Below are 15,475 nucleotides of genomic sequence, written 5' to 3' on the forward strand. Positions count from 1 at the left end.
AAAAAGAGATCAAATGAGAGCTGTAGACTTGATACTTGGACCTTTTTGTGGCACGAGAACATTATTTAAACACTGGCATACTATTTAGCCAGGGCTAGAAATTTGCTTATTACTTTAAAAATGTGTTTTTGTGTATTTGTATTTTTAAATATCATCAACTTACTTGTACTTGAGGATTTTTCATCTCAAGCAGAATCACATTTTTTGCCACATTGGTTTTCACATAAAACACATTTGCCTCGGTGCATAGCCATAGATATACTGTATATGTGTGTATGTATATATACATATATACAGTATATAACAATAAACATTGAGAGAGAAAAAAGAAAAATATGTACAATATATCTTTTTTGCAAGAAAGTGCAAAGTGCAATGATGATAATCCTAAAGATGTACATAGATGGAATGCATTGTGACAGACAGACAGTAATGTCTCTACAATCAAGTCACATGTGTTACAGACTAAATACAATGGTCACATGAAAAAGTCCTGTTAAACTGTGTGAAAATGGAAGAAAAGAAAGTAGATGAATCAGAAGCTGCAGAACTCAGAGAGCTGAGCCTGCACAAACATCACTCCCTCTGAATGCTGGTTAAATGTTCACTGGTCCTGGATCAAATAGCTACAACAGTGCAATACAATTCAGAATTATGTTGTTATAGTTGATGTCAGAATTATTGTAAAGGCAGATTGATTGAATGCACCAGCACCCCCCACTGAGCATGTACAGTGACCCAAATCAAACACACCCACATGTCACAGGTGCATGCTGGTTGTGGCTAACTGCTAAATGCTAAAGATGCTCATAGTGGATCTTCCAGTGGGGACTTCTGCATTCACTGAGGAACTTTTACCCAAAGGTTTGTGAAGACTTATATATTGAGCTGAACGTGTGACAATAATCATCACAGATTATTGTCACACATTCAGCTCAATATGTTTGAAAACTTTAAGGAGGTCAGTGACAGAGAGGCTCAGTGGACTGGATATACTGAATGAACAAGCAGATGGAGGACTTTGAGATGCACAAAACTCACAGAATGACTTCTGGACAGGTGAGTCAGGTGTAGCGTGTGCACTGCACCTGCAAAAAACTGTATTTGCTTAAACGTTATTCTGCTGGTGATTCTATAGGAAGTGTCAAGTTAATTTAATGAATGTGTCTTAATAGCTTGTTGCACTGGCAGTGCTCCTTTCCTCTGTGATTCTGGTGGACAGGTGTAAAATTGATCATCAATCATATGCATGGACGTATTATGAGACAATAGGCCCCTGGGCACAGACACGTAAGATGTTCCCCCTCTGGGACACCAGAGACACCCAAACTCAAAGTCTAATTTTAGTTATGTTGTACCTCTTTTGCTTTGCATCCATTTTTAGTTGTTTCATCCTCTTTCTGTGGTATTTGGATCTATTTTTAGTCGTTTTGCACTTCCTTTTGGTCATTTTATGATTGTTTCTATAGTTGCTTGGCATCTATTGTAGTCATTTTGTTTTGTCGTAATCGTTTTTTATTTTATTGTTGTTTGTGTGATCATGGTCATTTAGCATCTATTTGTAAATGTTTTGGGTTTTTTTTTCAGTAACATTTTGTGACTAAGGACCAGTGCCTGGTAGATGTTAAGCAATTCATACATGGATGTATGCACAACAAGCTGTCAAGTATCTGTCCAGTAATGGACCTACATTTGCCTAAATTTCCCCCAAGTCAATGAAAAACTGATTGTTTAATGTATTTTCAATAAGGTTTTGCAAAGTAACACAACTCCATCTGTCATATATAGTTTATATAATGAAACTAATGTTGCCACAGCAACTGTTACATTGTAACGCAGAGCAGTTAATGTGCTGTTGCCTTGGTTACGGGAGTCACTTTTCTCATGCGGTTTGTTTAGATGTTCATGTTCAAGCCGCCCCTCGATCATTTTACACCAACTCTGGAAAACCAGTACAATGTGCTGGAAAACCCCCGAAAACTCAGGTCACAGTCAGTTTATATTTCACTGTCGGTTCATCGCTACAAACGACATCTTTCACATTACACAAAATCTTGAATAGTGTAGCTTTAAGTTAAAATGATTTGATGAGGTTTGACTGCTGTGGTATTTCACTTCCTTGATACTTGACTTCCCACAAACCTGGCTTAAGACTTAAAAGCTTTTCCAATAAACACTTGAATAATCCTCTATACTGTATTTCTAAAGACAACCTGTCAACCATAATGCTGCGTCATAGTGTCATAAGTGTTAAGGCCACAAGAGGGCAGTGGGATTCTGTACATTTAGACTGGAAATATGAGACATTGTGTTCTCTACAAACGGCACTGTTCCAGGTATATCACTTTAATCCTCCCACCTTGGTTTTATCAGGTATCAGAAATAGAAATATAGAGTTTGTATTTCTTTTTATCATTTTGTTCTGTTTGCCTCCTTTTTTACATGGAAAATGTTTTACAAAAATGGAGCTGTTTTCATATCAAAGCTACCCACAGCATTGCTGCGCTGCTGAGTTAGCATATCTGGGAGAAATGGAATGAGAAGAAGAAGGAGGAGGAGGGATGTCGTGACTCATTCAGGTGGAGATGACAAAGCGTTTCCTCTCCTAACAAGAAAACAAAAGGCTGCAGACGCTCTCTTCAATTCACGTAAATACGTCCAAAATAGGGATATACACTACGTACACATCTGGTTACTTAAAAGTGAGGATTCAGTATCAGAATATGAATAATCTGGAACTTGCTGTGTGATGACAGATTACATGATGAAATCTCACAAGGCATATGATGTGAAAAAAAAACAACAACTCTATTTTTTGCTTCCAGCGCTGAAGCTCTCTAGTGGTTATGTAACAGTGCTCACAAGCTCAGCATCCAGAAAGGTGTGTCCAGAACAGTCTGCCAATCAAAATACACAAACGGCAAGCTGGAGGCTGCACTGACCATGAGTAAGAATTACCAGCAGAAAGATGGATGATGGGTGGAGGTGTGGCTGAGGCGCGGGGGTTGCAGCATGACTTGAAAATGCTGCAGCATCCGGCCATCTCTCCTCCTCCTCCTCCTCCTCCTCCTCCTCCTCTTCTCTCCATCTTGTGCATACCGGCTGTTTCCTCCCCCCTCTTTTTCTCAGTCTGCATGCTGTAGCCCTGCTGTGCGGTCCTCTCAGCTCTCTGTTATAGCACCAAAGGGAGGAGGAGCCAACGGCACAAACACACTCACACACACACACATACACCCACACAGACTCACACACTCTCACATCTCACATCATCTCTTCTGCACGCTCAGTGTAAGCACCAGCTAGCCAGCCAGCCAGCCAGCCAGCCAGGCCCGTTTGGAGCAGGGGAGCACAGCTGTCTCTTCGCCCAAGATGGATGTACTGATGAAAGGGTTCTCCATGGCCAAGGAGGGGGTGGTGGCCGCCGCAGAGAAGACCAAAGCTGGCATGGAGGAGGCAGCAGCCAAGACCAAGGAAGGGGTGATGTATGTAGGTATGTAACACCTTGTCTGTGGAGCTACATCAAGTTGAATTAAAAAAGGACAGTGGGTAAGTGCTTGGGGAGATGTATTCATTTTTTGGTGTGTGTGTGCGTGTGTGTGTGGGTGTGTAAGGTTGCGTCATGTGTTTTTGCGCCATTTGAGGTGGGGTCCCCTGGATGTCCATGTCTGGGACACTTGTGAGAAGCGACAGGAACATAGTGAGGAGGAGGATGGGATGGAGAGAGCACTGGCAGCATACTGCTGCAGGACTGGTGCAGGGCAGAGGGTGGGGGTCTGAAAGAGTAAAAGATGGATAGAGTGAGGAGGGGGAGTTAGATGGAGAAGGAGGTGGAAAAGTTGTAATTAGGTAGCAGGCCATTAGCTGGTAGGCTGTCTGATTTGGGGAATAAAAAAGGAGCCGAGAGGAAAGAGGGATTCTGCAGGACCTTGTGGCTGCGCTGCCTCAAGCTTTTATCACCTGTCTTTTTTTATCAACCCTGAATTGGTTGTGGAGCATCCTGCAGAGGGATGTCCGGTGATGGAATCAGTGCAGTGATGAAGTCCCCTGAGACTCCACTGCCTTTTTTTCAATTTACAGAATAGAGTTGACCTACATTTGACGAGCATTATTCGAGGTCTACTGACAGATATTTTAAGATAAATGTATAAATTCAAAATAAAGATGCACATTTATGAAGACTGACTGACAGATTTGACATTTTAAAAATGCTTCAGATGTTTTCTGGTCATGCTTGGGTTTCCTGCACTTTTATATTAGCTCAAGCAGTGAATGCGTCACATCTCAAGGTTACCTCGAGTACCGGGCTTTTAGGCCGCCTGAGAGGGGAGGGGCGTTGTAAAAGTAGGAGGGTGGGTGAGGAGTTAGCGGAGTGGAAGTCTTTGTCGTCGTCTGCAGTCCGTCCCCTCAGCACTGACTGACTGTCACACAGCAGCTTTAAAAATCGAATGATCTCGATGATGAAAATGGGAGAGATAAAAAAAATGTACTGGTCTGCGTGCCCGGGTCGATGTCCTGAGCTGAAAGAGTGAGGAGGGAGGTGAGGAAGACAGGGCAAGGATCACTTGAGCACTGCAGCAATTTGCTCTCCCACCACCCCCCTCCACCCCTCACCCCATTCTCGTGTTGATGCAAGAACGTGTGTGTGTGTGTGTGTGTGTGTGTGTGTGTGTGTGAGTGTGTGGCGTTGCAGCAGCAGGATTTGCCTGCCAGCGTGTGCCGCTTTGATGACTAACCACCTTCCTCCCCCCGCAGCTCTTCAAACAACCCGTCCCAGGGAAAAAGATGGAGGAATGCAAGGGGGCAGACAGAGAGAGACAAGAGGGAGAGAGAGAGAAGGGAGGGGTGTTATGTCAGAAAAAGCTTTGAGCTTCTAGTCTCGTGGCTCCTGTCTGAACAGATGGAGGGGCAAAAAGAGAGTTGACACACAGTGATGGAGTTGGAGGGATGACACTCATGGGAAAATGAAACCTGGATGTTCCAGAGAGTCGTGAGGTTCGTGACAAGCTCAGGTAAAAGGGAGGGTGGGGAGACTGGGAGATGAAGAGAGGAGTAAGAAGGGAAAAAGGGAGAGGGGATGTGATCACTGAAGTGAGGAGTGTCGATGGCGCTGATAAGCCACTGTAGCTGCCTGCAGCAGTTAGTGCATAAGTCAGCGGGTGAATGTGGGCACACAGTTTCAACGTCTGCACGCCCGATTTCACAAAAAGGCCAGACCTGGACAGACAGCTGGACGTGCTCTGTGATTAAATTAGAAATCCCACAAGTCAGTGAACACAAGCTGCCACGAAAAAGGCTCCCAAAAACGAGATTTTATTATGTCATTTGGTTTTATTTTATTTATAAGCAGTGTTGGTTCATTAGAATGAGCAGAACACTCTAATTTCCATGGTTTTATTGATGAATAACACTTTGACATATCCCCAAAATAAGATTTTTCTTTTCCAAACTCAGCAATGATATAAGAAAACGAATTCTAGATATTAAAGTTTGGCTTTGGTCAGTTTGCTACAGAGGGATTTGTGCTTTTACCGTCCTGCTATTTAATTAAAAGAAGCTCTATCAGCAGTGATGTAATTGCATTCACATCCCTCATTAATTCAAATCGATGTGTTCTTTTTAATCTCTATCCTCAGCTTGTTATCTCTCCTGCACACTTTCTTTTTTACTTATGTCCCCCGTGTCTGTACATATTTGATACACATATTATATCTTTTACATTTTGAACATATAAAAAAAATATACATATATATTGATAGGATTTTTCATCAAATCTAGGGCAAGTCTGAGCTTCCATCTCATCAGGACTGTTAAAGCACAAATCCTCTGGACGCCAGTATATTTTCACATTATTTCATAATAGGAAAAGACATTCACACACTCTTAATCCGTCCCATCTTCATTTATCGGGGCAAGCTTTCCATCAGGATTGTCACTTCCTATCAGGATTATTATTTTTTTTAAAATGTCTGTTTTGCTCCGGCTACATGCTCGTGTCCTGTGGATCACACACATCATCTTTGATAATTTAATTTACACGTTCGCAGTCTGTTCCGTATGATGGTGACCGACGGATCACCACAAGCTCACATACAGAATACAGATATTCACAGTGACACTCAGGTGGCCCCCTCTGTTGACTTGGAGAAAGAAGCTGTGTCATTGCAATGTGTGTGTGTGTGTGTGTGTTGGGCTGTACTGCAGTACTGCTCAGTACTCAGGCACGTGGCTCATGTAGCACAGAAAGCGTGCGGAGAAATGGAGGGAAGCAGGAGACGGAGGGGTTGGGTGGATGGGTGGATGCAGGGTGCTGTTAATGGCAGCATCTGTGTAAAAGAGGGAGCAGTCAGTGTGCATGAAATTGTGTTATTCTGCAGATTTATTCTTCATTTCCTTCCTTAGTTTCTACCTTTCTACCCCTTTCATCTCTTAGAGCGGATATGTCCCGTACTCTGCCAGATTATATAACCACTATTTAATCTGCTTGGGATCATACTATAATGAGCACAGTGCTGCTGAGCAGAGGGAGAAATGCAGAGTGCTGCTGTTCACAGGAAAATATTTCCATGAAGCACAAAGAGATGAAGTCAACAAAGCTTTAGATAGCTCTCTAACGCCAAACACTGACTTCTCAAGGTTGAAAGGGAAAATGAAACAATCCAAACTGTCAATAGTGTGAACCATGTTTACTTTGAAAAACCAGGGACACACAGCCGTCACGCTGATAGGACGACAAGGCTTTAAATGTATTTTTAGAACGAGCAATGGATTCTGCCGACCCGACACCCTCAGGAAGGATATGTCAGAGTGGTCGGCGTCGAAAGCAGCTAAGAAAAGTTATTTAAAGGAAGGATATGTGTGTTAGCAGATCTTTGATGTTTCAGCAACTCCGGGGCAATTGGAATGAACCAAAAATACACATTTAGAAATGTGTTTTTTCAAAGTAAATGGGTAAAACCAACCTTAAACATGTTCATGTTATGAGCAAAATCACATTATCATGAAACGTTCTTCTCATCACTACAAAGTGAATGAATCTATTTCTGAATCGGGTGTAAGCGTCGTGGTTTGATTTATTGGTGAATAAGAAGATTATCATGAAAATCATCATGTTCATAACCTAATCATTCATTCTGTTTTCACGGAAGAAATAAATACACACAAAATAAATCATTTAAAAAAAAGTTTATCAGCCAAAATAATATAAATATGCAACATGACTATTCAACAAGTCACAATGGGAATAAGCCTTCGGGCGTCATTGTGTTTTATCCTCAGTGATGCTGTGCAGTGTCGTGTTTCTTTAAAAGCATCAAATAAAATCAATAAACAAAGTTGTCTGTTCAAAGTAGGATTCAGAGTTATGTACATGAATTTGATTGTTATCTCTTTGGTCCTCAGGCAGTAAGACGAAGGAGGGAGTTGTGTCATCAGTAAACACAGGTGAGTAAAGCTGTGCACCTGTTTAGTGCCACTCCAGTCAGGTAAACAGCTTTAGATTCAACTTTTGAGGGAAAATACAAATGTGGTATTTTACCTGTAATCCAGCAGCAGTTTGCATCTTCAGATGTACAGTATTTCCCCGATCTGGCCCGGGGAGTGTGGATTTTCAAATCAATTCAATTCAATTTTATTTATAGTGCCAAATCATAACCAAAGTTATCTCAGGACACTTTACAGAGTAGGTAAAGACCACACTCTGTGACTTAGTTAAGATTTACATGGACACAACAATTCCCCCGTAGAGTACGGTGGCAACGAAAACCTTCACTATAACAGACAGGAACATCAGACAGACCCAGCTCTGTGGAGGACGCACATCTGTCTGCACCAGAGAGAGGAAGAGAAGGAGAGAGAAAGATAGAGAGACAAAGAAAGACAAAAGACAGAGAGACAGACACAATTCCAGAGATGCAAGCAACCAAACCAAGTAACAGTAACTATAACAATAACTATAGTAATGTGAATATGATTCATATGTTATGGCAGTTAATACAGCAGAATAGTAGGAACAAGCACAGCTAAGGTGATAGATTATGAAAATGATAATAATTATGACAAACATGATCAATGATGAGAAGCGGCAATAGCAGCTACGATACACTTAGACATACCACTGATGGTGGTTTTATGGCTACATCAGTATAATGCGTCTGCTTTCATTCATTGAAATGTACCTTAAACGTACATGGTCACAAAATGTAATTTTAGTGGTGTTTTCTGTCTAAATCAAGTATTCCTGTTGCCTCTGTGTGTCTTTTGTCATTGTACGGAATTTGTGTGCGTTTCATTTTCACAAACCATCCACTCCTCTGTGTCTCAGTGGCCAACAGAACCGTGGACCAGGCCAACATCGTTGGAGACACGGCGGTCGCTGGGGCGAACGAAGTGTCACAGGCAACCGTGGAGGGGGTCGAGAACGTCGCTGCGTCGACCGGGATGGTCAACCAGGTCAGTAAACGCCACCATGTCCACCACAAAAACATGTCCACATGTCAGCGCACAGCCAGGAAAACATCTGAGCTATGATTGTTTGTTTTTTTTATCGTTACTCTCATGATTCGTGCCATTTTTGGGTGGTACTTCACAGATGAATGCACCCATTGTCACTTTGGATAAGGGTCAGTAGTGTGATGCAGGCTTAATGATCGATTTCTTGCTTCCACAAGCGAGAGTCATTAGTGATTAAAGTCATTTCTCATGCAAAAATGACAGAAAATGCTGTTTCCAGCCTCTCAAATAAATACATTTCCGTCTTTTCTTTGTTTTTATATCATTTTAAACGGGCTATTTGGACTTTGGTCTGACAAATCAAGACACCTACAGACATCACCGTGGACTTTGAGACACTGGGATGGCTATTTTTCACAGTTTTCTGACATTCTGTAAAATGATAAATGGATTAGCTGAGAACATAATCTGCAGATAATGAAAAGAACGGTTAGTTGTTGAATGCTCTTTAATAGCCAGTTGGTTTGAGGTCAGCCACTAGATAGAGCTGTTTCACACACATTAGACACGTAAGGCTGCAGTTTGTCAAAGAAAAAACATGTCTCCAGTGTCTTCCTTTAACAAAATGATACATAAAATCAGTGCTGAAATTTAAATGAACACACACTCCCCCCACACTCACACTCATAATCATTAGGATGCACTTCATTTATTCCATTTATTTGCTTGTGATAGAGATAAATGGGGGGGGAAGAGCTACAACCAATATATTCTCCTATTTATTTTTTATGAATTGATTCTTTAATCCAGAAAATAGTGACAATTATTGATCTAATTTCCCAGGGTGGCATCTTCCAGTTGCTTGACCAACAGTCCAAAACCCAAAAATATTCAGTTTACAATGATATTGGTAGTATTTGACATTTTTAAGTGATAGATAATGTTGGAGTTTCTCAGATATATAACAACATAAAATGAATCTTGATACAGATCTCTTAGATTTCCCTTAGTTCAGCATTTTACTGTAATATCTCTTGTTGTCCATATCAGACTTGGCTGATTTTTCAGCTCTACTTAAATGTTTAATTGATTATCACTGTTTATATTGATTTTCCAGTTCATCGTTTCATTGATGTAAACCATTATGCATTTATATTATTCTATTGTGTACCGTTTTTTAACCATGTCTCAAAATGTACCCCATACATTAAAACTGCAATCCACAGCAATTGACCCATTTTTCCTGAAATAATTGTTCACTTGTTGACACCTGACACTGATGAGCCTCCCTTTGCTCTTGTTTTTTTTTTTTTTTCTGTCAAACCTATTTGTCCAATGTTAGATGACCTTACATCTAACTCAAGTGTCTTTCATGCATGTGTCCTTCTGACAGTTTTTCTGTGCCTTTTGTCTCGCTTCCTTTGTTATAATTCTGTGGCGATGCTCCTGTGTTGTTGTGTGTTCTCACCTTTTGTTGTCGTTTGTGTGTCTCATCTGTGTTTTCCTGATAGGAGGAGCCTGTATACGAGGTGCCCATTGGACAGAGTAGTGTGGGGTCATAGGTCATGCTGGGGTGAAGGAGAGACAGAGTTGGGGAACTCTGCATGCTAAATGCACCAAGTTATCAGTTTATTATGGACAATCCAATCCACTTGACCTGCAATAAATCTGACTTTTACTGAAGAATGTTTTACGGTGCACTGTAAAAATCTTTAAAAAACGGTTATTTTCTGGCAGCTAGGGCGCCAAACAATGCAGCATGGTTATTTCCCATAACCAAAATACACTTTGTTGTTGTGATTTTAACAATATTTGCCTTAGTCTATAATCACAAAAGTCTCTTTTTGTAAATTAAATGGGATTTTAAACATACATTAAAAATCTGTCAAAAAAACAGTAAAATTCTGTTACATTACATTGTATTTTATTTTTTACAGTGTAGGATTCACTGCAGGACTGTTATATTGGATTACAATAGATGGCACAATTATACCTTATAATACACTGGTAACTGTGTATATTAGCTAATAGCCCACAACAGACAAGTGAGTGTCAAGAGAGCTGCTGTGATGCTTTCCAAATTAAAATAGCCTCCATTAAAATCTTAAAAACGCATTATGTTTTTGTAATTCACAATTTCCTACTCCATTATTTTTCTCTCACCTCTCAGACACTCGCTTCTTTGAGTGGTTTAGGCAACAATGAGACTAAAACTCTCCATTTCTAACCATGTAGCCGCTGTGTAGGAATATACACGTTCTGAGCGACATCTCCAGCACGTCAGAAATATCCCAGCGAATATATTCATTGCATGTTGTGCGAAACTATAGCTTCATGCACCGCAATCTTACATGATCTAAAGCTCTAACCGACTAACCAAACCCTCCTGGGAAGTCTTGGGCATGGTGATAAGAGTTGAGTCAACCCTACAGCATGGTCTTTGTAGTCTTAACTGCTTTGTTGAATCAGAGCTGGAGGAAAACGAAAGCTACTGTAGATGGCCGTCGGTGCTTGAGGCCCTCCACCCTGCCATCACCTCATTCTTTCTCTACTTTTTTTTGGGTCTCGTTTGTTCTCACGCTTCTTGTTTCCTCTTACAGGGAGAATACGGGGGAATGGAGCAGGGTGGGGAAGGAGGAGAGGTAAGACAAATTTGACCGGTTCTGCAGCAGCAGCAGCTCAGTCCAATCAAATTATGTTTGACGCTTTTGGCCTAGTACCGGCAAACGTGTTCTCAGAGGTGGAAAGTTATTTAATACATTTGCTCACTTTGTACTTTGTGTGGAAATCAAAATTAGAGAACAAATCATTGATACTTGATTTTCTCTGAAATACTGTTATTTCGTATTGTTCACAATTTGATAGAATATCCGCTGTGGCTATACCACTGCTGTACTAGCGTGTTTTTTTTAAATAGCCAAGGCACTTAAAAGAAAACAGCGAGACAAATTAGCGAACAGTAACCATTGTGTCAGGAGAGAAGATTTAAACAAGAAGGAGGAACGGACCGAGATGAAACCAGAGCAGTGTGAGAAACTGATGTGCTGAGGTCATTCGAAGCAAGGGCCTCTACATTTCCTATTCGTTTTTAAGCCCGTAGCCCTAAAACAACATTGTTTAAATCTTCTCTTCTGACAAAGTGAAAGTTTGTCCGATCCGTTTTTTTTGCTCCACTTGGTCAGTATCAAGTCAGTTTGATCTATGACTGAATAGTTAGGATAGATAGTTTGTTCTAGATTGATACATGAAAAAATACAGAGACAAAAATAGAGATAAATAAAATCTTAATCTGAAAAGTAACAGCAGCTGTCTGTAGTGCATTACTCAAGTAAATGTACTTATTTACTTTGACTACTGCCCATGACTAGTGAACCGGTCTTGATGTATAATATCTGCGGAGTGCCCCTTAACCTGTAATGGCCTATGCTTTATTAAACTGTGGCACTGCTTCTTTGACTCTGCATATGACTTCCACCACTGACATCACCTTCCATTCTTCCTTTCTTCCAGGGCTATTAGTCGTCTTCAGGACCTCCCCTCCGTGCTCCCCGACGGCCCCTCGCTCCCCTCGCCTCGCTGTACCAGACTCCAGATGTTCAACATATTTTTTTGTGACTTTACAGAACCAAAATCAACGAAAACAGACTCTTCCGGATGCCGCACCTCAGCCCCTATCTCCCCCTCTGCCTCGTCACTCCGTTATGCCTCCCCCCAGGGGCCCCTCTGCCACCTGTCCTCACCCCGTCTCCGCCCCTCTGATTTTCTGCAGCCTGTAGCTTTTCCTTCACTGCCCGTCTTACCCTCGCCTCACCTGTGTGTTACTGTTGTCCTGATATGAACCCTGGTGTTGTTACAGCCTCCCACGCCTACCAACCGATAGTGAAACCTCACACGCAAAAACACACACACGTACACACAAAAGAGACACACCTTTATTCAGCACCTGCATGAAACACACACATACAGTACATACCGCAAATGCCAGCACAGACTCACACACTGGGCAAACGTTTAAGCTGTAGGACATTTTTGGGTGTGTAAATACCTCTCATCCATAACAATAACTTTCTGAGTGACTGAGGCAGGGCGTGAGAGGGTGTGTGATCTGCTGTTTGTGTGCCTGTGTGTCTATGTTAGCTTATATCTGTGTGTGTGCATGATGTGTAGCTGCTGGCGTGTCAAATAAATCTCCAGAGGCTTGTGCAGGGACGCGTGCATTGAGGACAGATATTATTCTGTTTTGTGTGCAGTAGTTAGTTAGGTAGCTACAGTAGACTGCATGAACAGACGTGTAGAATGATTTGTCCCGTGTTGTAACTATAGAATAGCAGCTGTTCTGTGTAGCTTTGTATGGCTTCGTGTGTGTTTGGCCTCGACATTTAGAATCAGGAAGAAAATACATAATGTTTGTTTTTCTCAGCTGTTACAGTGGAAACTTGAATTGTGTTATTGCGATGCACGGGAAGATCGGAGCGAGTCAAAGATGGAACATTAACGTTAAAAATGTGTAGCTAAATAAGCCAAACTGAAGTGGAAAGAGAACCAAATTTTGAAGATTAAATTCTTATTCGTTGACGGAAATCCCCGACAGCACCTTTGTCACCAGTGATGCTCTAACTTTGGCGGAAAAGACCGTGTTCCTGTAAGCAGGACGCCATTATTTGTAATTTGGTTGAATTTCTGGGGAAATGTGCTTAAAATACTGCACAAAACAATGAGAATATTTCCATTTGATGGCCATAAATAGGAAGGCTTCTATATACACTATACTATATGTTTTTTTATTTTATTTATAGCTACTGAAGTGGAAATATGAGCAGCTGATTCTGATCCCCTTTTGTTATCGTGTAGTTGCTCTTTAGTCTTTAGTCTGTAAAACTGGTTTGCATGCCATCAGGAGAAACAAGCAGTGTGAACATTAGTCTGTTCGTTATTCCGATATCTGTAATGAAAAATGTCGATTCAATGGTGAAACGAGTCTGCTGAGAGCGCAGAAGGAAGGTTTGGGTTTTAATCTCGGATCAGCTTTGTGTGTAGTTCTGTGTATAGCTTGAATTCTGGGATGTGCAGTTGTTTTTCGGGTCGTTTTGATTTCACACTAACTAGTCTGAACCCTGGCTGTTCTCAAGCTCCCGCCCATCAACTGTCTCAGCCAATCAGAGGATTCCTTTCGCTTCTCAGTCAGTGTGATGCCGCCTTTCACAGCTCGTCTGCCCGGCATCAGTGTGTGTGTCTGTATGCACTGTATGTGTGTGTGTATGTGTGTGTGTTAACATAGAACCGGTTCAGCCAGCAAAGTGTGTATAAATATATATGTGTGTGTGTGTGTGTGTGTGTGTGTGTGTGTGTGTGTGTGTGTGTGTGTGTGTGTGTGTGTGTGTGTGTGTGTGTGTGTGTGAGTGTGTGTGTGTGTGTGTGTGTTTGTGTGTGTGTGTGTTTGCGTGCGTGTGTTTGTGTCTGGAACAGGTTTGTGTTTTTACTTTGAGGCCAATGGAAACTGATGACTGCATGTTGCCTTATCAAGCAATCTGACATTCACACACACATAGACTACACACTACACAACACTTGCACCAATACACAAACAACAAACACACACAAACACACACACACACACACAAACAGCACACTTTGCACAACACAATCACAAATTCCACCTCAAACACACAAACACAAAATCACACACCATGTTTAAGTTGGCATCAAAGCAGACTCGCTGATTTTATAAACAGTACCAGTGAAATTAAAAAGGTTTTGTTGAAATCCAACAACTGTGTCAAGAATTTATTTAAAGATGCGGAAGACTGGGTGTTAAGTTTGTATTTTGATCTCAGTGGGGGCCAGATGGGCCACAGGGAATGCTTGCTTACTTTCTTTACAAGAGTAAAGCACTGTGCATCAAGAATGCAGATTATCTTAGTTGAGCATAAAAACTGGAAGCGGAAGATTGTACGAGCTGCTTGGCTCTGCACAAAACTCACACATACGCCTACCAGCACCTCTAAAACTCGCAGACTCACATGTTTTATCTAGTTAAATCTGTAATCTGTAGCTATTCAAAAGGATTCTCAAAGATAACTCTTGTGGGGCGGCAGTAGCTCAGTCCATAGGTGACTTGGCTGGGAACCGGAGGGTCGCTGGTTCAAGTTCCTGTGTGGACCATGAATGGAGCGTGGACTGGTGGCTGGAGAGTTGCCAGTTCATCTCCTGGGCACTGTTGAGCAAGGCGCTGAACCCCCAACTGCTCGGGTCGCCGGTCACTGGCAGCCCCCTCGCTCTGACATCTCTCCATTAATTGCATGTATATGGGTCGTGCATGTGTGTGTATTTCGGGCCTGTGTGTGTGTGTGTGTGTAACATGAAAAAAAATAGAGTGATAATTCAATTTTCCCATTGCGGGACGAATAAAGGAATTCTTCTTCTTCTTCTTAATACTAGGGTTCCTTCCTTAAAAAGGGATACGATAACTCTTTTATTTGATCAAGTCTCATGAAATATATTAAATTTAGGATTATGATTAATAATTAACTCACTACCAAATCACTGTCAATAGCGAGTCAGTTGAAGGATCTTAAAATTCTTAGAAGACGTTAGCATCATTCACTTTTGTGTAACATTAAAGAAACAGACATATTTGTACACACAAGCATTTCTTTATAAGACTTTTTTGTGACTTTTCGACGTACTGTAGTATGACTTTTTATGACCTTTTATAGGACTTTTCGACGTACTGTAGTATGACTTTTTATGACCTTTTTTGTGACTTTTCGACGTACTGTAGTATGACTTTTTATGACCTTTTATAGGACTTTTCGACGTACTGTAGTATGACTTTTTATGACCTTTTTTAGGACTTTGACGTACTGTAGTATGACTTTTTATGACCTTTTTTAGGACTTTTCGACGTACTGTAGTATGACTTTTTATGACCTTTTTTAGGACTTTTCGACGTACTGTAGTATGACTTTTTATGACCTTTTTTAAGACTTTTCGACGTACTGTAGTATGACTTTTTATGACCTTTTTT

The 15,475-nt window shown here is 41.2% G+C and overlaps 1 protein-coding gene across 2 annotated transcripts; it reads left to right on the top strand.

Moving 5' to 3' along the window:
- Positions 1-3,148: 3,148 nt before the first annotated feature.
- sncgb (synuclein, gamma b (breast cancer-specific protein 1)) lies at positions 3,149-14,180 on the top strand. 2 transcript variants are annotated; one of them, XM_083933200.1, is made up of 6 exons: positions 3,149-3,490; positions 7,399-7,440; positions 8,321-8,448; positions 9,960-9,977; positions 11,049-11,090; positions 11,959-14,180. In XM_083933200.1, the coding sequence occupies exons 1-6, from the start codon at positions 3,370-3,372 to the stop codon at positions 11,965-11,967; spliced, it is 360 nt and encodes a 119-aa protein (XP_083789326.1). In that variant the 5' UTR covers positions 3,149-3,369; the 3' UTR covers positions 11,968-14,180. The 2 variants fall into 2 exon arrangements, with proteins under 2 accessions (XP_083789326.1, XP_083789327.1); XM_083933201.1 differs by lacking the exon at positions 9,960-9,977.
- The last annotated feature ends 1,295 nt before the right edge of the window (positions 14,181-15,475 follow it).

Source organism: Echiichthys vipera, assembly GCF_963691815.1.
Source record: "Echiichthys vipera genome assembly, chromosome: 18".
Classification (NCBI taxonomy): domain Eukaryota; kingdom Metazoa; phylum Chordata; class Actinopteri; order Perciformes; family Trachinidae; genus Echiichthys; species Echiichthys vipera.

Bases quoted from the DNA above. Each gene is read 5' to 3' on its own strand.
- sncgb (XM_083933200.1), top strand. From the start codon at position 3,370: ATGGATGTACTGATGAAAGGGTTCTCCATGGCCAAGGAGGGGGTGGTG. The intron at 3,491-7,398 runs GTATGTAACACC...TTTGGTCCTCAG, and splicing joins GGAAGGGGTGATGTATGTAG to GCAGTAAGACGAAGGAGGGA. The intron at 7,441-8,320 runs GTGAGTAAAGCT...TCTGTGTCTCAG, and splicing joins TGTGTCATCAGTAAACACAG to TGGCCAACAGAACCGTGGAC.